We start from the raw sequence: 22,839 nt of genomic DNA, 5'->3' as shown, positions 1-22,839 counted from the left end.
GTGTCAGTTAATTGGGGAAAAGATAGTCTTTTTAACAAATGGTGCTGACATAACTGGGTATCCACTTGCAAAAAAATGAAACAGGACCCATACCTCACACCAAGCACAAAAACTAACTCCAAGTGGATCAAAGACCTAAACATAAAGACTAAAACGATAAAGATCATGGAAGAAAAAATAGGGACAACCCTAGGAGCCCTAATACAAGGCATAAACAGAATAGAAAACATTACCAACAATGACGAAGAGAAACCAGATAACTGGGAGCTCCTAAAAATCAAACACCTATGCTCATCTAAAGACTTCACCAAAAGAGTAAAAAGACCACCTACAGACTGGGAAAGAATTTTCAGCTATGACATCTCTGACCAACGCCTGATCTCTAAAATCTATATGATTCTGTCAAAACTCAGCCACAAAAAGACAAACACCCCAATCAAGAAGTGGGCAAAGGATATGAACACACACTTCACTAAAGAAGATATTCAGGCAGCTAACAGATACATGAGAAAACACTCTCAATCATTAGCCATTAGAGAAATGCATATTAAAACTACCATGAGATTCCATCTCACTCCAACAAGGCTGGCACTAATCCAAAAAACACAAAATAATAAATGTTGGAGAGGCTGCAGAGAGATTGGAACTCTCATACACTGCTGGTGGGAATGTCAAATGGTACAACCACTTTGGAAATCTATCTGGCGTTATCTTAAACAGTTAGAAATAGAACTACCATACTACCCAGAAATCCCACTCCTCGGAATATACCCTAGAGAAACAAGAGCCTTCACACAAACAGATATATGCACACCCATGTTTATTGCAGCTCTGTTTGCAATAGCAAAAAGCTGGAAGCAACCAAGGTGTCCGTCAACAGATGAATGGGTAAATAAATTGTGGTACTTTCACACAATGGAATACTACGCATCGATAAAGAACAGTGATGAATCTCTGAAACATTTCATAACATGGAGGAACCTGGAAGGCATTATGCTGAGCTAAATGAGTCAGAGGCAAAAGGACAAATATTGTATAAGACCACTATTATAAGATCTTGAGAAATAGTATAAACTGAGAAGAACACATACTTTTGTGGTTACGAGGAGGGGGAGGGAGGGAGGGTGGGAGAGGGTTATTTACTGATTAGTTAGTTGATAAGAACTACTTTAGGTGAAGGGAAGGACTATACTCAATACATGGAACGTCAGCTCAATTGGACTGGACCAAAAGTAAAGAAGTTTCCGGGATAAAATGAATGCTGCAAAGGTCAGCAGAGCAAGGTCGGGGGTTTGGGAACCATGGTTTAAGGGGACTTGTAAGTCAATTGGCAAAATAATTGTATTATGAAAATATTCTGCATCCCACTTTGAAATGTGGCGTCTGGGGTCTTAAATGCTAACAAGCGGCCATCTAAGATGCATCAATTGGTCTCAACCCACCTGGAGCAAAGGAGAAGGAAGAACACCAAGGTCACACGACAACTAAGAGCCCAAGAGACGGAAAGGGCCACATGAACCAGAGACCTACATCATCCCGAGACCAGAAGAACTAGTTGGTGCCCGGCCACAATCGATGACTGCCCTGACAGGGAGCACAACAGAGAACCCCTGAGGGAGCAGGAGATCAGTGGGATGCAGACCCCAAATTCTCATAAAAAGACCATACTTAATGGTCTGACTGAGACTAGAGGAATCCCGGAGGTCACGGTCCCTGAACCTTCTGTTGGCACAGGACAGGAACCATCCCTGAAGTCAACTCATCAGACATGAAAGGGACTGGACAGTGGGTAGGAGAGAGATGCTGATGAAGAGGGAGCTAATTATATCAGGTGGACACTTGAGACTGTGTTGGCATCTCCTGTCTGGAGGGGGGATGGGAGGATAGAGAGAGTTGGAAGCTGGCAAAATTGTCATGAAAGGAGAGACTGGAAGGGCTGACTCATTAGGGGGAGAGCAAGTGCGAGTACGGAGTAAGATGTATATAAACTTATATGTGACAGACTGACTTGATTTGTAAACGTTCACTTGAAGCTCAATAAAAGTTAATAAAAAAAAAAAGTAAGAGGGAACTAATCATTGACTAGGTAAGAGTTTTAATTGGATACAAGTGAAAATAATGGGAATGTATTAGGGCAAAACAATCAAATAAGTACATGATTGAAAGAATATTAATTAATATTTATAATCACTTCTTAGAAGGTGCTTTCCTTATATTACCTTTTTGATCTTTTAATCAAGACAAGGAAAGGTCTCATTCCTTTTTATTCATGAGGTAACTTTATGCAAAAAACCTAAATAAAAGGTCAATAATACAAGGTCAAAAAAGGAAGTTGAGTTAAAATTCAAATTTTCAGTTCAATCTCTCCATTGTACCTCACAAGCCAAATGATATATTTTTGCTGTGATAAATGGAGTTTTCTTTGGAGGTATTTGTTTTCAGGAATTGTTAGAATTGGTGTGAATGGATGTAATAAAGAAATAACGAGGAAAGTTATTGTTAAGCTCATCATGCAGATATGGTAAAAGATGGAATAGACAATAAAAAAAAGGAAGAAAGAAGGAAGGGATGAAGTAAGGAAGAAAGTACAAAGAGAAGGGAGGTCAAAGAAAAGCACAGCAAGAAAGAGAAAGAGAACTAATACAAATGATAGAGAGTTAAAAGGTTTGGGAAAATATTGCCTTACATAGTGTCCAAAAGAATCCTGGGAAAGGGACTGAAGAGGATAGATAGTTCTGAGGACAAGTTAAATACAATAACACAGTGAAGATTACATTTATCTTTATAGGTTGGTAAAGTTCTTGAGTGAAATGTTGTATGAGATATTAAGGATTTATTTTTGTTATAAAAATTGACCACTATGTACTTTGCTTCATTATTTATAGGGTTTGGTCTCTGTAAAATAGTCTTCTCAGTGCTCCTTTCACATCTTTATTTCTCAGCGTGTAGATGAGGGGATTGAGGGCTGGGGTCACTACTGTATAGAAGAGGGAGATGACTTTCCCGTGAGTATAAGCATAAGAGCTGTTGGGCTGGATATAGACAGCTGTAATGGTCCCATAGAAGAGGGACACTACCATCAAATGAGAGCCACACGTGCCCAGGGCTTTGTGCCAGGCCTGGATTGACCCAATCCTGATGACTACCCTGGCTATATGTCCATAGGAGAGCAATATCAGTGCTAAGGGCAAGAGGAGCAAGACCAGTGAAGCAACAAAGAGCTGGACTTCATTGGCATGGATGTCCACACATGCAAGCTTAATCATAGAGGGTACCTCACAGAAGAAATGATAGAGCCATTGATGCTCACAGTGAGGTAGCCAGAGGGTGACAGTGCCCTGGATGAGAGCATTTCCCATTCCAGTCAGCCATGCAACCCCTGCCAGAGCCTGGCACAGTAGTGGGTTCATCACAGTTGCATAGTGGAGGGGTTTGCAAACAGCAGCATAGCGATCAAAAGCCATTACAGCCAGGAGAACACACTCAGTGGAGCCCAAGGACAGGGAGATGTACAGCTGCACAGCACAGCCCATGGGTGTGATGGTCTTGGCAGGTCCTCTTAGATTCCACAGCAGCTGGGGGACAATGCTGGTGGTAAAGCATATATCAACTAGCGAGAGATGAGTGAGGAAAAAGTACATGGGTCTTTTAAGTTTGGGGTCTATGAAGGAAATCAAAATGATAACTGTATTTCCCACAAGTGTAAAGAGATAGGACAACAAAACAACCACAAAGAGTATCTTTTCCAGCTGAGGCTGGTCAGAGAAGCCCACCAGGATCAAGTCACCTTTGAAACTGCTATTGGTCATCCCCATTGCCCTGCTCAGAAAAAGGAGGGAAACACTGTAAGAATTTGGAGAGAGGGAAATGTGTTGGCCACTGGTCACAGTATCATCCTTTAAAATAACTGTTTGAAATACTAACCTTGAGAGAAATCACAGTGAATCATGGAATTAATTTTGACACATTTTTCCTACAGAAGTTGCAGCAGAGGTTGTTTAGAAGACCCTGTATGAAGAGGCACATGAAATCTAATTGTGAAAGCAAAGGCTCTCCTTGAGAGATAAGTATTAGAAACTGAGATAAAATTTCTCTCTCTCTTACACACACACAAAAGAAAACAAAGAAGAGGTAAAAAAAAAAAAAAGAGGAATAAAATACGTTTAATTAATTTATGGCTTATGACAAGTCATTCAAATTAAATGGGGAAACTCAGTAATACAGATATCTAGTATCTGTGAACAATATATGTAAATATTTCCGTTCTATCCGTCATAATTTTTGAGATTGAAATTTTTTTGAAGGATTTTCATTATATGAATGGCTGCCAGCTTCTGGAGATTATATATATATTTTTCTATTAAATGGCAAACATTTGGCCATTGAAAGTAATATTAACAGTTGTATCTAAATGTTATAATGTACACACAGTATCAAAAACATATTTCCTTTAAGAATTCATTAACTCATTTATTCCACCAGTTGTGATAGAAATTCATGCAATGCATTCAGAACAAGCCCCCTTGCCCTTATTTGTGTGTGCTGTTGGGGAAGGAGTGCAGCCTTCTGGTCTTGCAGGTTGAATGAAGAGGCTGTTGTACCTGAATGAAGTAAAAGGAGGACACTTTATTTGAATGAAAGAGGCTGTTTCAGTGTTCATCGAACCTGAATTTTACCTTCTAGAAAGTTAAAAGAGCTCAAGATTCTTAATGGGCTTCTAAAAGTCTGAACATCTATAAAAGCCTATGTTTATAAATATATTCCCTGATGCAAAGAATATAACCTAAGACAGTTAACTGTACCTCATGTTAGAACAGATAGGAACTTTCTGTGCAACATTAACAAAAATCACTCCAGTCTTAAAATTCTGTCCTAATAATTGCATGTCCTGAAACTGCTTAATTACTTGTTGTTAAAAATAATCATGGAAATAAAATACATTAAGTAATTCTCAATAATTAGTCCCTTATATTCATATAAGTTTTCATGTAAAAATATACTTAGCAGAATTCAGTGGAAATGAAATGAAGTCAAGGGAAGGGACAAGTGAAGGACCTGGTCTTCCAGTAACAGCATGAGGTTGTTAATGCTCCCTCAAAAAGGAGTGACTGTTATGTGCGGTGGAGCTGTCTCCAACTCATAGTGACCCTACAGGACAAAGTAGAACTGTGCCATAGGGTTTCCTAGGTTGTAACCTTTATGGAGCCCTTGCAGCATAGTGGTTAAGTGTTTGGGTGCTAACCAAAAGGACGGCAGTTTGAATCCACCAGCTGCTCCCTAGACACTCTACAGAGCAGCTCTACTCTGAACCGTCCACATTTAGGTTAGGAGCTGAGCACTTTAACCATTGCACCACCAGGGCTCCTTAAAATGGGGTAAAGGGAGCAGTATAGTAAAAAGAGACTATGAAAGGGACCTTAGAGAAGAACCTAGTTTATAATTTTTTTCAACTTTTAACAAATGCACTCACAATTATACACATATGTATCTATGCACATAAATACAAATATACACTTTGATGCAACAACTTTTACCATTTATTCATAATCAATTCCTATCCATTTAGCTATGGAACCCTAGAAGGTACTCCTGTTTCTTCTATCAAAGGGATATGATAAAGCAAGACCTGTATCACTCTCCCTCTATTGTCTTCAATGCAGCTTGCAGGTTGCCTCCTTACCCATTCCAGTCAAATGAGAATTTCTCCTGTGTTTTTGTCACACACACACACACACACTACACCTCAAAAGAAATGCCATGCGAGGTCAATTCACAGTCTTGAGCTGGCTCCTTATTTATAAGAGAATGTTCATTTTAAGCTTGTAGAAGGATCGCATTTCGCTATGATACAAAATTTGAAATCACATGCGTACCATATTATCTCCCCTCACCAGATTATCATCAATCAGATTTAAACCAGAATCTCAATTTGCTATTAAAAGGTAAGAATCAGAGGCATGATGAATCATCCTGGTGTAGTTATAAAATCGAGGCACAAAAAGAAGTGACTAAATTAGAAGAGGGAAAATTTTCCAGCTTTCTTTTGTACATGAATAATTCGTTTATATGTGAAAAGTATATTTAAGCCCTGAGGTGACAGGTCAGTGCCTGCATGCTGGTTGGAGAGGCTGTTATTTGAGTGGAGGTCTCTGAAGATCAACAAGTCATAAGAGACTGGGAAAGGACACAGGTCACTGAATCCAAAGAGATTCCAGGGACTCATTTCTCCCAGAATGGCAATTAATATCAGGTGGCATAGTATCCAAAGATGCACTGTCCCAGGAGATCATTCTAAAGCAGATGTTTCTGCCTCTCTGGTCTTTTAGCATTGTTTAGATCTAGGCAAAATTGCAAAGCTATCTAATTTCTGTCCTTATATTCTCCTAAAGTTGTTTTCTCATTTCTGCCATAGGAGAATCTAGATATTTATGAGAGTCAGTTATTTTTTTAATCTAATTATTTTATGTATACAAAGGTGAAGAGTTTATAAAGGTGCAGCTTGATGAATTATTACAAAGTGAATGTGTTTAATCAAGAAATAAAACATAAAGTACACTCTAGAAGAACCCTTAAGTCTCTTTCCATATACTACTTTTTCCTGTCCCCCATGTAACCATTATTTTGATTGCTTATCACACAACATTATTTCTCTTATTTCTGTCTGCATTCTCTCAACATGTTTATGAGATTCATGTCAGTATATGTCACAATGGAATACAATTTTTATTGCTGCATTGTATTTCATTGGAATTTATCCATTATAGTGTTGGTGGACATTTGGGTTGTTTCTAATTTTTTCTTTTACAAATAATGTTGTTATGAATATTTTTGTACATGTCTTTCAATGGGTAAGTGAACTTATATAGGTATTTCTCTTGGGACTCATACTGGAATGGAATTGCTCAGTCATAAAGTATGCACATATTCAATTACAACGAACAATGAAAAGATAGATACCACCAATTTGGCAAAGTAGTTATACCAACTTAACCCGTTGCCGTGGAGTCGATTCCAGCTCATAGCCACCCTATAGGACACAGTAGAGCTGCCCCATAGGGCTTTCAAGGAGTGGCTGGTGTATTTGAACCACTAACCTTTTGGTTAGCAGCCGAATGTTTAACCACTGTACCACCAGGGCTCTTCTACCAACTTCCAAACCAAAACCCACTGCTGTAGAGTTGATTCTGACTCTCAGGGACCCCATAGGGTTTCCAAGGCTGTAAATCTCTATGGAAGGAGACTGCCACATCTTTTTCCCACACAGCTGCTGGTGGTCTCAAACCACCGACCTTTCGGTTAGCAGTCGAGTGCCTTAACCACTGCACCACGAGGATTTCTTTGTACCAACTTATCCTCCCACAAATAGTATGAGTACGAATTGCTCCACATCTATGCCTACACTAAGTATTTTCTGTCCTTTTAATTTTAGCCATTCTGGTGGTATTTAGTGGGAATCTCATTGTGAAGTTGATCGGGTTATCATAAGTTTATAAATCATCTAGTGATCTTTTGTGTAGAACCTGTTCAGGAGTCTAGGCTTTTTTTCTAATTGCTAGGTAGGAAATCTTTAAATATTCTGGACTCAAGCCCCTTGCACTTAATATGTTTTTCAAGATAGTTTATTTAATTTTGTCTTTTGACAAAAAACTTCTTGCTAATATACTTGAGTATTTTGATGGAGTGGAAGGAACTCAAGTATAATGCAGCTTACTAAGTCCAACAAAAAAAGAAATAAACAATTTGAATATTCTTATTGTAGTTAAAGAAATAGAATCTGTAATTTAAAACTTTCCTCCAGGCTTTGATGTTTTATTATTGAGATAAAATTTACATGACACAAGATTCACAATTTTTATCTTTTTAAAGCACAGTTCAGTGGTATTTAGTGTATTTACAATGTTATGTAACCACCACCTCCATCAAGTTCCAAAACTTTTTCACCATTCCAAAAGGAAATCTTGAACCAATTAAACAGATACTCTTATTTTTCCACTGTCTCAAACCCCTGGCTACCTTTAATCTACTTTTTGTCTCTATGGCTTTATCTATTCTGGATATTTTATATAAGTGGAATCATATAATATTTAACCTTTTGTGTCTGACTTCCTACATTTACCGTAATGTTTTTGAGGTTCATCCATGTTGTAGCATCTATCAGTACTTCATTCGTTTTTATGGCCAGATAATATTCCATTGTATGGAAATACCAATTTTGTGTATGAAATCATCTGTTGACCGTTTGAGTAGTTACCACTTTTTGGCTATTGTGAATAGTGCTACTGTGAATATTCAGGTACAAGTATTTGTTTGAATTATTACAGATAATATGATTGTGTACATAGAAAATCCAAAGGGATCAACATATAAACTATTTGAATTAAGCGTATTTTGTAAGATCAGTATGGAAAATTCAGTTGCAGCTTTATATACCAGCAATAATTAAAAACTACCATTTTATGAAGATATAATTTAGAATAGCAGCAATAATAAAATACTAGGGAAAAATATTAAGAAAGATGTATAGCACATCTACACAACAATTTTTAAGACATTGAGAGAATTTTAAAACGACAAATAATTGAAGGATTAAAGTTGTTTTGGGATTAGAAGATTCAAAATTATGGATATGTTAGTTATGCATTTTATTTCTATCTTTTATCTCTATATTTAGTGCCACCTCAATAAAAGTTTTGACAGTTTTTTTTTTTTTTGGGAAATTCATAGGATTATTCAAAATTTTGTATAGAAAGATAAAGCATCAATAATACCAAGACATTTTTGAAGAAAAGAGACAAGAAGACTTTCTTGACTGTCTAGCAAAATGTAATATATATCTTAAGTATATAAGAAATCCCAGCATTTGCACAAGGAGCAATGCATAGGCTGATGGAGTAGAACAGACCAATACATACATGGACCCTGCATTGAAAACAAAGTTGGCATTTCAAGTCAATGAAAAAAGCAATTTTTTCAATACAGTGTTGCAATAATTAATTGCTCATATGGAAAAAAAGCGAAATGTGACCACTATGTCACACCATTCACAAACATTATTTCCAAATGATTGAGATCCAGCCATGAAAGTAAAAAATATCTTCATGATCTCATCACAGCAATGATTTCTTAAATAAGTTATTTGTTGTTGTTAGGTGCCTTTCAGTCAGTTTTGACTCAACAGAACAAAACACTACCCAGTCTTGCATCATCCTTTTAATTGTTGCTATTGTTTAAGTCCATTGTTGCAGCCACTGTGTATTTTGAGCACCTTCTAACCTGAGGGGCTTATCTTCCAGCACTCTATCAGATGATGTTCTGGTGTTATAAGTTTTCCCAGGCCAGTTTTTCAGAAGTATATCACCAGGTCCTTCTCAATCTGTCTTACTCAGAAAGCTCTGCTGAAACCTCTCCACCATGAGTAACCATGCTGGTATTTGAAATACTGGTGGCATTTATCAATATTACTTATTTCTTCAAACAATGTACTTTTTATTTTATTAATCCTGTCAATTGTTTGCTATTTTATATTTAATTTCTATTCTTATTTCTTTCCATATATTTTCTTTGGGTCTAATTTGCCCATCCTTTTTTTTTTTTTTTATTTTATCTTCTTGAGCATCTGTTTATTTCATTGATTTTTCAGTTTTTCTCTTATAAAATGTGCATTTAAGGATACATATTTCCCTCTCTAGGTCCTATAAGTTACAATACATAGTATTTTATCATTCTAATTTTTAATATAATTTTAATATGTGTAATTTATCTTGTGACCTTTTTTCTTTGAATGATGGCTTACTTGGGGGTGTATTTCTTAATTTCCAAACACATTGGGTCTTCCTAGTTATCTAATAACTCTTATGCTACCAACAGATGATTTAGATTTTTAGTGTTAATAAAAAATACTTCACATAATGATATATATTCTCTCAAGGAAAAATTCATATGCAAAGATATATCTTAAATCCATCTTAGTAAAAAATGTAGTGAGTTATGGAGTGAAGAACAAAGGGGAAAAAATTAAATAAATAATTATGACATTAAAAGGAGAAAAAATGCCCGTGCACTGATCAACAATGGTTTCGCATTAAGAAATATGGACTATAAGTTTCAATTCTATGCAAATTAAATTCTATCTAAAAACGGAAAAATATCAGATACAGAAGGAGAGAAGTTTTTAAGTCTATGGTAGTTGTAGTTTAGTTAACTAACCAGGGTTCAGGTTTTGGTAATGATTGTTGAAGAAGATCATCTGTCGATACAAGGAATGAAGACTGTTCTTTGAAAAATGTGTCTGGAAGGAAAAACAGAGAGCAGTGGCTAGATGGAAGTAAAGAAGAAACACATCTAATTACTAAAATAACAGATTTGAGTATTTTTGCATCCTCAGAGCCACAGATAGAAAAAGTTGAGAGAAAAAAAAGTGAGGGAAAGAATACAGTTGAAGAATTTAGGTCCTTATGGAGGCAAGAAAACACAGAAAGTGACATTTGAAATCACTTAAATTACACAGACGTACCAAAAAAACCCAAACTCATTGCCGTTGAGTCGATTGCGACTCATAGTGACCCTATAGGACAGAGTAGAACTGCCCCATACAGTTTCCAGGGAGCATCTGGTGGATTTGAACTGCCAAACTTTATGGTTAGCAACTGTAGCCCTTAACCACTACACCACCAGGGAAGTAGCTAACAGTTATTGGGTGGTTTCCACTAATATGTAACAGGCTTCAAGCTAAACACTACCTGGATTATCAGATACTTATCACAATAGCCAAGAAAATTAGGAACTATTGTTATCATTCTTGTACAGGTTAAGAAACTGACTTGACATAGCACAGTCAAGCACTTACTTATTGTAAAAAAAAAAAAATTAACCATTTTTTTTTAATTGTGTTTTAGGTGAAAGTTTATAGAACAAATTAGTTCCTCATTCAACACAATTTATACACGTATTGTTTTGTGACATTGTTTGCAATCCCCATGCTGTGTCAACACTATCCCCTTCCACACCCTCATTCCCTGTTTCCATCCATCCATTTTTCACATCCCTTCCTCCTGCCCGAGTCATTGGTTTTGGGCAGGTGTTGTCCTTTTAGTCTCATATACTTGAAGGAACTAAGAAGCATATTCTTGACATGTGTTATTGTTTGTTTTATAGACTTGTCTAATCTTTGGCTGAAGGGTCAGCTTTGGCAGTAGCTTCAGTTATGAGTTAAAAGGGTGGCTGGGGGCCATAGTATCGGGGGGGTGGTTCTTCCAGTCTCTGTCAGACCAGTAAGTCTGTTTATTTTTTTTTTTTTTAATTTGTATTTCACTCTACCTTTTTTTCCTGCTCTGTCTGGGGCCCTGTATTGTAATCAACCAGTTCTTGATAGAATTGATCTTTGAACTCAAGCACCCTGACTCCAAAAGGCCCCAGGTTTAACCACGGTCTTTAAAGCACAGACTGTTTGGTCAATATTAGCACTTAATAAGTGAAAATTGCAATGATACAAAGAAGTTTAAAGTAGAGAAGATGGGTTTTAGCTTGTCTGAGGGTTACCAGAAAAATAGAAAATGAATACAAACTAAGAAATAAAGCACATGTTGAGAATGATAGAGGAAGAGTGAAGAGTTTGGAAGTCTCAGGACATGATACTATTTTTGGGAAAAGTATTTTAATAATCATTAAGACTTATTCACCACTTAGCAGTGTCAGGCAGTGGTTTTTGAACACTTTGCATGTATTAATTTATTTAACCCTCACTGCAAACCTATGATGTACTTGAACTGAGGAACCTATAGATTAGGTACAGAGCAGCTAGTGAGTAGGAAAACAAAATTTGAAAGCAAGGCAGTCTAGCTCCGGAATCCATGTGTTTAACAACTACAGAGACACTGGTGAAAACAATAGAGGGTCAACTAAGATTGGATATGCCATTTTGCCAAGAGACTCTGGATCCATTTAAAACTAGATAATATGAATATTTAGTGATATAATTTTTATGCTAAAAAGTTTTTTTTTCTTAATAGCATTTCAAATGACTCACAGATCTTGTTATTTATACACATGCTTTTTTGTCAAATTTTTTTTTTTTTAATATTTGTTTCTTGAAAGAACTGGGTAATGTGTACAAAATATTTTAAATAATATACCAGGGCTCTTTTACAAAGGAAATAGTACAAAGTAATTTTCTCACACTAGTATATATTTTTCAGTTTTCTGCTCGAAAAGTAAACACTGTTTTAACTACCTAATCACATAAGTGTTTTTTTTAATCACATACGTAGGCACATATATATTGGGTCAATCAGAAAATCCCCCAGTCTGAATATATGCTTCAGTCCTTCAAAGACGTTTAATAAATGTATGAAAAGCTCTCTCTGTGTGTGTGTCTCCTCTCTCTCTCTCTGTTTCTCTCTCTCTCAAACACACACACACAAACACAAAAGCAATTCCATGAGCTGTACAAGTTAAATCCAAATGGATTTCTTTTTTTCAGATCATGTTAGCCATGTTGTGTATAGAGACAGCCAGAGAGGTAAGCAACACTCATACCATATACTTGGAGGTAGTTACTTAATTCTATGTCTCTTAAATAATTATTCAGCACAGAAAGTCACTGTTTCTTTGATTTTTTTCTTGTAAATTGTGTTCTCTCCTCAGCAATCTCCTCAGAGCTCCTTTCACATCTTTGTTCCTCAGAGTGTATAGAAGGGGGTTGAGGGTAGGAGCCACAACTCCATAAAAGAGTGTGAGAAACTTGCCCTGGCTATGACAGTAAGATTGCTTTGGTTGAATATATATGGTGGAGCTGGTCCCAAAGAAGAGGGACATCGCTAGCAGGTGGGAGCCACAGGTCCCTAAGGCCTTCCGCCACGCTTGGGCTGACTTAATTTTTATCACTTCTTAAGCAATGAATCCATAGGAGACCAAGATCAATGCCATAGGAAGTAGGAACAGAACTACTGTACCCAAAAAAAGCTGGACTTCATTCATATGGATGTCAACACATGGCAACTTGATCATGGCAGGCATCTCACACAAGAAATTGTGGAGGTGGTGATGCCCACATCGAGGAAGCCGAAGGATAATGGTGCCTTGGATGAGAGTGTTTCCTACTCCACTAAGCCATGCTATTACTGCTAAGGACTTGCAAAAATGATGGGTGCATGATAGCAGTGTAATTGAGAGGTCTGCAGACAGCCACATAGCGGTCAAATGGCATGACAGTAAAGAGCACACATTCAGTGGTACTCAAGGAGAGGGACACATAGAGTTGTATGGCACAGCCAGTGGCTGTGATGGTCTTGGCTGGTCCCTTTACCTTCCACAATAGTTGGGGGACAATGCTGGTGGTGAAGCAAAGGTCAAGAAAGGAGAGATTTGTAAGAAAGAAATACATAGGCGCATGGAGTTTGGAGTCCAGACAGGATAGCAGGATGATGGCTGTGTTGCCCACGAGTGTCAGAAGATAGGTTATCAAGACTACCAAAAAAAGGACTCTCTCCAATTGTGGCTTGTCTGAGAATTCAAGCAAAATAAAATCTCCCCCAGAAGATTCATTGTTTTTCTCCATCAGCCTGTTAAGGTACAAGAGAAAAATGGGCACTGGGAAATTAATAGAGGGAAACATCTTTATTGCTATTTGCCTACAATACTTGAGGTAAACTCTTAGATGAAGTTTTTGTTTTGTTTTTTAACTAGTGAGATTTAACAGAGATGGAAAAAAATAAGTATTAAAATTATGTACTTAAATCAAAGGCATTCTTTTGTTTCATCATATTTTGTCTCAATAAACATTTGGCCCATCCTCCTTTGTTCCTAAAACGGTTTCTATTTACTGATAATTATTATTGAAGATAATCTACTAAAAAGAAGAGAAAGCTTCCAAGTTTGGGTGATGTCATGGATTGCATTGTGTCCCTCCAAAATACGTGTCAACTTGGCAGGCTAGGCCATGATTCCCAGTATTATGCGATTGTTCACCATTTTGTCATCCGATGTGATTTTTCTGTGTTGTAAATCCTGTCTCTGTGATGTTTATGAGACCAGATTAGTGGCAGTTACATTGATGAGGCAAGACTGAATCTATGTGATTAGACTGTGTCTTAAGTCAATCTCTTTTGAAATATAAAAGAGAGAAGCAAACAGAGAGACATAAAGACTTTATGCCAGCAAGAAAGCAGTGCTGGGAGCAGAGTGTATCCTTTGGACCTGGGTCCTTGCACTGAGAAGATCCTCAGCTGGGGAAGATTGATGACAATGACCTTCCCTTAGAGCTGACAGAGAGAGAAAGCCTGCCCCTGGAGCTGGCACCCTGAGTTTGGACTTCTAGGCTACTAGACTGTGAGAGAATAAATTTCTCTTTGTTAAAGCCATCCACTTGTGGTATTTCTGTTATAGCAGCACTAGATGACCAAGACAGGTGACTATACGATTTTGTTAATAGAAGTGGGAAAGACAAGATGACATGGATGCTTAGATTAACTTAAATATCTAAATTAAATAGATTGTGAGTGATCATTGTCCTGTATAACAGAAATTAGAAAGCAAGAATAACCAATAATATTCAATAGTGGGTCTGAAAAATAAATGGGATATATTTTGTGTTTTCTCTGTCTCATAGACAAGGTAGGTTACAGTAGTGTTTTTCACAACTGATCAGAGAGGAATACAGGGTCAAGCATACATGAGTTTCAATACAGAGGGAAGCGAAATGCTTTTATAAGTTTCTTTAACAACCAAGTTATGATTATTTACACGCTAAATATTATATCTCTTAAAGTTAATGGAAAAAAGATATTTGTGATACATGCAAGAGGAACATACAGACACACAACTCAGACATGCACATATTTGCCAAGACAGATAATTACAAAATGTTTCTGATGAAAATACAGTAAAACTCATCTACAGCCACTCCTTTAATTAAAGACAAGGTACTGGCATTTTGTAAAGACATTAAAAGGCAAAATATGTCTTTGTCAGCTCCTTTTACATTGTTCTGCATGATAAAAAAGTTTAGATTATATATTCTACCATGTCTTCACTTACTGTTTTCTATGTGAGTATTGTCTTTGCCCCCAAATTATCTGCAGTTAAGAAAGTATCTGATCAAATTGCTTACTTTTAGGAGTAATGAATAAAGGCTTAATATGTCTTTTTATTTGAGTGTCTTTATATTCCAAAAATATGCCTTAATATTGTACCTTAAATAGAATGAATAAATTGGGGAACATTCTGAATATGGAACTGAGAACGTTTATATTCTTTTAGCTAATGAAGGATTATATTCAGAAAACCTGAAAATCATGTTATATAGATTCCTACATGTTGCCTGATCATAATACTGCTTAACACAAAATGCTTACTTACCCCATATTGATGTGTTTTAGTTTTAGTGAAAAAAAAATATTTCAGTTAATTTTGACAACTGCTAGTCTGATCAAAGGGAGAAATTTCTTCCCAAAACTTCTAGAAAATAACACCATAGGTAACCACCGACTTACAACATACTGTAGTCACAATGAACCTCACTTACAACTGTACTTTCTTTTTGTACATCTTACAGTTAATAATATGTACTACATACAATGCTGCCAAATGTAATTTCCTGATGTTATCATTCTCAGATGCAATGTTTCAGCCCCCAAAGACAAATAAAGATTGGATTTAAAAAGATACTGATAATAAAAGGCAATAATAATGAAAGCTAAAAAAAAAAAAAAATGAGGTATTCAACTTACATCAGAAGTGACTTACCACGGAGTACTCGTCGGAATGGAGCTCCATCATAAGCTGGGGACTACCTACACATTAAAAAACTTAGGATCCATATTAAATTTAATTTCTTTCAGAATGTAATTTCTCCCTAACTATAAATTTACATTTTCCAACTTTCATAAGCAGAAATCTAGAAATTACCAATTTTCTAATTTGGTATCAAAAATCAAAGTCTCATGATTTAAGAGGATGTTAGATTTAAAAGCAACTTCAGAAACAATATATTTTAAATTCCAAATTTTACAAAAAATAAAATTATGTATGTTGTGAGGGTGTTGTTTTTAGGTGCTGTGGAGTCTGATCTGACTCATAGTGACTCTATGGGCAACAGAATGAAACACTGTCCAGCCCTGTGCCACCCTCACAATCGTTTGTATGCTTGAGCCCATTTTTGCAGACGCTGTGTCAATCCACCCTGTTGAGGGTCTTCCCCTTTCTTCTACTTTACCAAGCATGATGTCCTTCTCCAGGGACTCATCACTCCTGATAGATAACATGTCCAAAGTACATGAGATGAAGTCTTGCTATTCTGACTTCTAAGGAACATCCTGGCTGTAATTCTTCCAAGATAGATTTGCTCATCCTTCTGGCAGTCCACGGTATATTCAATATTCTTCGCCAACGCCATAATCCAAAGGCATCAATATTTCTTCAGTCTTCCTTATTCATTGTCCAGCTTTCACATGCATATGTAAAAAAAGTGATTGAAAATACCATGGCTTGGGTTAGGCCCATCTTAGTCCTCAGAGTGACATCTTTGGTTTTTAACACTTTAAAGAGGTATTTTGCAGCAGATTTGCCTAATGGATTATGTCCTTTGACTTCTTGACTGCTGCTTGCATGGGTGTTGATTGTGGATTCAAGTAAAATGACATCCTTGACAACTTCAATCTTTTCTCACTTTTTCAATGTTGCTTATTGGTCCATTTGTGAAGATTTTTGTTTTCTTTATGCTGAGGTGCAATCTATACCGAAGGCTGTGATCTTTGATCTTCATCAGCAAGTGCTTCAAGTCCTCTTCATTTTCAGCAAGCAAGATGGTGTCATTTGCATATGGAGGTTTCTAATGACTCTTCCTCCAATTCTCATGCTGTGTTCTTCTTCATACAGTTCAACATTTCGGATTATTTACTCAGGATACAGATTGAATAAGTATGGTGAAAAAACACAACCCTGATGCACAGCTTTCCTGATTTTAAACCATGCAGAATCCCCTTGTTCTATTCAAACAACTGCCTCCTGGTTCCTCATGAGCGCAATTAAGTGTTCTGGAATTCCCATTCTTCACAATGTTATCCATAATTTGTTATGAGTCACACAGTACAATGCCTTTGCATAGTCAATAAAACACAGGTAAACAAACATCTTTCTGGTATTCTCTGGTTTCAGCCAGGATCCATCTGACATCAGCAATGATGTCCTTCGTTTCAAGTCCTCTTTTGAATTCAACTTGAATTTCTGGCAGTTCTCTGCCAGTGTACTGCTGCAAACATTTTTGAATTATCTTCAGAAAAATTTTATTTCCATGTAATATTAATGACATTGTTTCATTATTTCCACACTGTGTTGGATTACCTTTCTCTGGAATGGGCACAAATATGGATCTCTTCTAGTCGCTTGGCCAGGTAGCTCTTTTCCAAATATCTTGGCATGAACAAGTGAACCTTCCAGTGTCGCATCCATTTGTTGAAACATCTCGTTTGGTATTCAGTCAATTCCTGGAGTCTTGTTTTTCTCCAATGTCTTCAGTGCAGCTTGAGCTTCTTCCCTCAGTACCATCAGTTCTTGATCATATGATTCCTCCTGAAATGTTTGAACATCGACCATTCTTTTTGTTACATCTTCTTTTGATGCTTCCTGCATCATTCATAATTTTGCCCATATAAACTTCACTATTACAACTCGAGGCTAGAATTTTTTTCTTCAGTTCTTTCAGCTTGGAAAATGTTGAGCGTGTCCTTCCCTTTTGGTTTTCTATCCCCAGGTCATTGCACATTTCATTATAATACTTTGTCTTCTCGAGCCACCCTTCGAAATCTTCTGTTCAGATCTTTTAGTTCATCATTTCTTCTGATAGCTTTAGCTACCCTACTTTCAAGTGCAAGTTTCAGAGTCTCTTCTGACATCCGTTTTTGTCTTTTCTTTCTTTCCTGCCTTTTTAATGACCTTTTGAATTCTTCATGTATGATGTCCTTGATGTCATTCTACAACTCGTCTGGTCTTTGGTTATTAGTGTTCAGTGCATCAAATCTATTCTTGAGATGGTTTCTAAGCTCAAGGTTGTACTTTGACTCTCATGAACTTGTTCTAATTTTCTTCAGCTTCAACTTGAACTTGCATATGAGCAATTGATGATCTGCTCCAAAGTTGACTCCTGGCCTTGTTTCAACTGATGATATTTTCTCCATCCTTTCATTCCACAGATATCATCAGTTTGATTCCTGTGTATTCCATCTGGCATGGTCCATGTGTATAGTCACAGTTTATGTTGTTGTAAAAAGTATTTGCAGTGAAGAACTCATTGGTCAATACCAGTCCATTTCAGCTCACGAATGCCTAGGATATTGATTTTTATACATTCTATTTCATTTTTGACAACTTCCAATTTTCCTAGATTCATACTTTGTATGAATTCATGTTCCGATTATTAATGGGTATTTGTAGCTGTTTCTTCTCATTTTGAGTTCAGCCATCTCAGCAATGAAGGTCTGCAAAGCTTTACTTCACTCACATCATTAAAGCTGACTCCACTTTGAGGAGGCAGCTCTTTCCCAGTTATATTTTCAGTGCCTTCCATCTTGAAGGGCTCATCTTCTGGCACTGTATCAGACAATGTTCTGTTGTTATTCATAAGGTTTTCACTAGCCAAAATTTTTAGAAGTAGATGGCCAGATTCTTCTTCCTAGTCTGTCTTAATCTAGAAGTTGGACTGGAACCTGTCCACCAATGGTTACCGTACTGGTATTTGATATACTGGTGGCTTTTAGCTTCCAGCATCACAACAACACACAAGCCACCACAGTAGGACAAACTGAAGATAAGTGTAGTAGTACTTACTAGATATAACTTATTCAAATGCCATCTTGGGAGGGCCACACCTAAGCTATGTCAAATAACATTTTGATTTAAGCTTTCAATTGGCATCTCACAGAGATGACAGAGCATCCAGCAGAGCAAAGAATCAGAAACAGGAAGATATTTCATGATAGGAGTTACCTGGGAAAATATTGGGAGAGAGGCATTTTCAACCTTTAACCTGGGAATGGTTTTTACCTATTGTAAGAACTTCCTTTGTTGTCTTAAATGCTAGCAAGTGGCCATCTAAGATGCATCAATTGGTCTCAACCCACCGGGAACAAAGGAGAATGAAGAACACCAAGGGCACAAGGTAATTATGAGCCCAAGAGGCAGAAAGGGCCACATAAACCAGAAACTATATCAGGCTGAGACCAGAAGAACTAGATGGTGCCCAGCCACAACCAATGACTGCCCTGATAGGGAACACAGCAGAGAACACCTGAGGGAGCAGACCCCAAATTCTCGTAAAAAGACCAGACTTAATGGTCTGTCTGAGACTAGAAGGGCTGTGGTGGTCATGGCCCCCAGACCTTCTGTTTCTGTCTGAGACTAGAAGGGCTGTGGTGGTCATGGCCCCCAGACCTTCTGTTAGCCCAGGACAGGAACCATTACCAAAGCCAACTCTTCAGACAGGGATTGGACTGGACAGTGGGATAGAAAAAGATGCTGGTGAAGAATGAGCTTCTTGGATCAAGTAGACACTTGAGACTATGTTGGCATCTCCTATCTGGAGGGGAGATGAGAGGGCAGAGGGGGTTAGAAGCTGGCAGAATGGACAAGAAAACAGAGCGGAGGGAAAGAGCGACTGTCTCATTAGGGGGAGAGCAATTAGGAGTCTATAGCAAGGTGTATATAAATTTTTGTATGAAAGACTGACTTGATTTGCAAACTTTCACTTAAAGCACAATATAAAATTGAAAAAAAAGAACCCCCTTTGTTGATCCTGCTAGGTGTAATGAGGTAGTCCATTGGACTCTGAAAAGACCTGATTAAAACACAGTATTAAACTAATGCTCAAGTCTGGGTCTTACACACTAACATAATAGAAAAATAAAATTTTGTTCCAAAATTTCACATGGAAAAAAAGAGATTTCTCCAATTCAGTAAGCATAACTAATATTTAAAAAAAAAAAAATTCTTTTTAAATTTGGGATAGGACACTACAGGTAATTTTTTTCTAATAAATTTCATTAATTTTGTTGTTCTTGTTGAGGATATACACAGCAAAACATGCACCAATTCAACAGTTTCTACATGTACAATTTAGTGCTGTCAATTTCAGTCTTCCAGTTGGGCAACCATTCTCACCCTCCACTTCTGAGTTCTTCCTCCCTCATTATGATAGATTCATTGCCCCCTAAGCTTCTTATCTAATCCTTGGAGTTGTCAATTTGATTCCATACAGATAGTTCTTAAAAGAGCATAATGCCCAAGGCAGACATCTTTTATTAATTAAGCTAAACAGTTATTTGGTTTTAAGATGACTTCAGAAAATATTTTTTGTTTAAACTTTACATATTATCTCAGGGCAGTAGTTTCAGGGGTTCTTCTACCCTCCATGGCTACAGGATGCTAGAGGTAATTTTTAAGCATGGAGGCAACAGGAAAGTATTTTCAAAATTAGAGGATAATAATACAAGATATTCTAATTTGATATATAATCTAGCTCTCTACAGAAATGATAGAACAATTTAGCTTCTCGCTTTCTGTGACCTATGATTATTGCAACTCTCTATAAGTAATGTTTAAAGAACAAAATATGTACTTAGATTGTGCTACAACCCCAATAGTGGTAAAAGTGCAAAGCTGAGGCTTTCTGTGGTCAAGAAGGTAATAATTACATTTTCTATAAAGTAAGCTAAAAAAGAAAGAATAGTGTTTTTAGCTCCTGAGTAATTATAGGCTTATATGTTTATGCTTATGCTTAGTGTTTTTATTTTTTATCTAAGTACTACATGAAGACAATTTTAAAAGACAAGTTATTGTTATTGTTAGTTATTGTTAGTTGCCACTGAGATGATTCTGATTCATGGAAACTCCATGTGTGCAGAATACAACCGCTCCATAGGGTTTTCAAGGCCATGACCTTTCAGAAGATTACCAGGCTTGTCCTCCAAGACATCTCTGGGTGGGTTCAAATTACCAACCTTTTGGCTAGTAGTCAAGCGTTTAGCCTTTTGTGCCCACCAGGGATTCCAAGAAGGCAAGTAATACAATAAAAACCTATGTACAAAAGAAGAAAACATCAGTCCTCTACTTTCCAATTATCTTAGATGTTTTCTAAATTTACTATATTTCCAGATGATACACATACAGTTTTATTTCTATAATTCTCAATTTTAGATATTATCTATTAACTTCTTTTGGTAGGTGAGATTTTTTAGCTCCCCTACACTGTCTTTTTTCTTTCACCCATCTGCTCAGTATACAGTATATTTTAAAATATAATGACTATATAAAAATTATCTGTTATTAACATTGTATCATATAGTTTACAGTGATTACATTTCCTTCATGTTCAATTTTTCCTTATGGATCATTTGGTTCTGAAAATTTACTTTGATTACATCTTCAATAATTTATTCTCCTTTGTCTTCCCTTTATAGAATTCCTATTAGTTGGATTTTGACAATCTTGGATTGATTCTGCAGCTTTATCCTTTATTCATTTATTTTTGTTTTCTCCTTTAAAAAAAAACATTATTTTTCATAATTTGTTTAAATTTTACAATCTTATTTTTAATTTCAAAGAGTTCCCAAGTTCCTTTTTTTGGAGTGGGGGTTAGTTTTGACTACTGTCTTTGATGTTGTGGGCTTTCCTCAAATGCCTGGTAGCCCTGGGGTGTTTACTTATAATTAAAAGTGAAGCATTAAAAAGCTGATACTGTGTCATGTTACATTCCTCCATAAGCTTCCCATGTTTATGCATGGTAGTTCAGGGTTACAAATGTCATCCAGTTTCATTGAAATAGTTTGTGCATTTTCCTTAGTGTTTTTTTCTTATATTCCTTATTTTTGTTCCTTGCTTTTCTTAGTTTTATGAAATAATTTTTATGAGGATAATAGGATGAAGAGGTCTTTATTCACGCTATTTTAAAATAAAAATTATGAGTATTATATATAAGGGCCTAAGGTTACTAATTTCCATTTTTCAAATTGTCTCCAAATAGTCTAGTCTCTCTACTTTTACCTATTGATTCAGAATCAATTTCAGATTTGCATTTCATCAAAAACTTCTCTAAACTTGATATTCTTAATTACTTCTGGTTTTCCACATGGTCTTTCAGGATTTGCTATAGCTGTCTTCTTTTAAATGTTAATCTCATCAGCATGACAATTTCATCGTGTCCCCTTCATTACTCTGATATTTATCTGTTAAACTAGCAGTGTCCAATAGAACTTTCCACAGTGATAGGCTCTATAGCTACACCATTGAATATGGTAGCCTCTAGCCACATTTGGGTTTTGGGCTCTTAAAAAAAAAAACAACCCAGTGCCATCGAGTCGATTCTGACTGATAGCGACCCTATAGGACAGAGCAGAATTGCCCCATAGAGTTTCCAAGCAGTGCCTCGTGGATTGAAACTGCCAACCCTTTGGTTCGCAGCAGTAGCACTTAACCACTATCCCACCAGGGTTTCCTTAGCATATTAGCATTTTGCCCTTAAAGCCAATATCACTGCCCAATACCTAGGAGCTAGATGAAAGCAAATATTTCTTGAATAATAGTCCTCAAAGGAAACCCAGGTTAGAAAAAAATGAAAGGTACATAGTTTATAGATTCTCTCAAGGCTTTAGAGATCTGTATTTCCAAGTTGCTAATTAGCATAGAGTTGTATGGTGTCAAAACAAGGCTATCTCAGAGGAGAATCAGGAAGGAAGGCGTTTCTCAACTGGACTTTTACTGTATATCTAGTCAGGCAACATCCTATACAAATTATCCCAGTCATATTCAAGCCCCTCAGTGTATATGTTCCTATATTCAATTCTGTGGGTAGAG

General features: G+C 36.7%; 1 protein-coding gene and 1 pseudogene across 1 annotated transcript; both read right to left on the bottom strand.

The window, feature by feature from the left end:
• Positions 1-2,879: 2,879 nt before the first annotated feature.
• On the bottom strand, positions 2,880-3,815 carry LOC126065148 (olfactory receptor 2G3-like). Its single transcript, XM_049864972.1, has one exon. The coding sequence runs from the start codon at positions 3,813-3,815 to the stop codon at positions 2,880-2,882; it is 936 nt and encodes a 311-aa protein (XP_049720929.1).
• Positions 3,816-12,582: 8,767 nt separating this feature from the next.
• On the bottom strand, positions 12,583-13,555 carry LOC126065107 (olfactory receptor 2G3-like; annotated as a pseudogene).
• Between the last annotated feature and the right edge of the window lie 9,284 nt (positions 13,556-22,839).

Source organism: Elephas maximus, chromosome 1, assembly GCF_024166365.1.
Source record: "Elephas maximus indicus isolate mEleMax1 chromosome 1, mEleMax1 primary haplotype, whole genome shotgun sequence".
In the NCBI taxonomy this organism is placed as follows: domain Eukaryota; kingdom Metazoa; phylum Chordata; class Mammalia; order Proboscidea; family Elephantidae; genus Elephas; species Elephas maximus.
The sequence above is the reverse complement of the archived record's forward strand: the minus strand, read 5'-3'. Positions and strand labels throughout refer to the sequence as shown.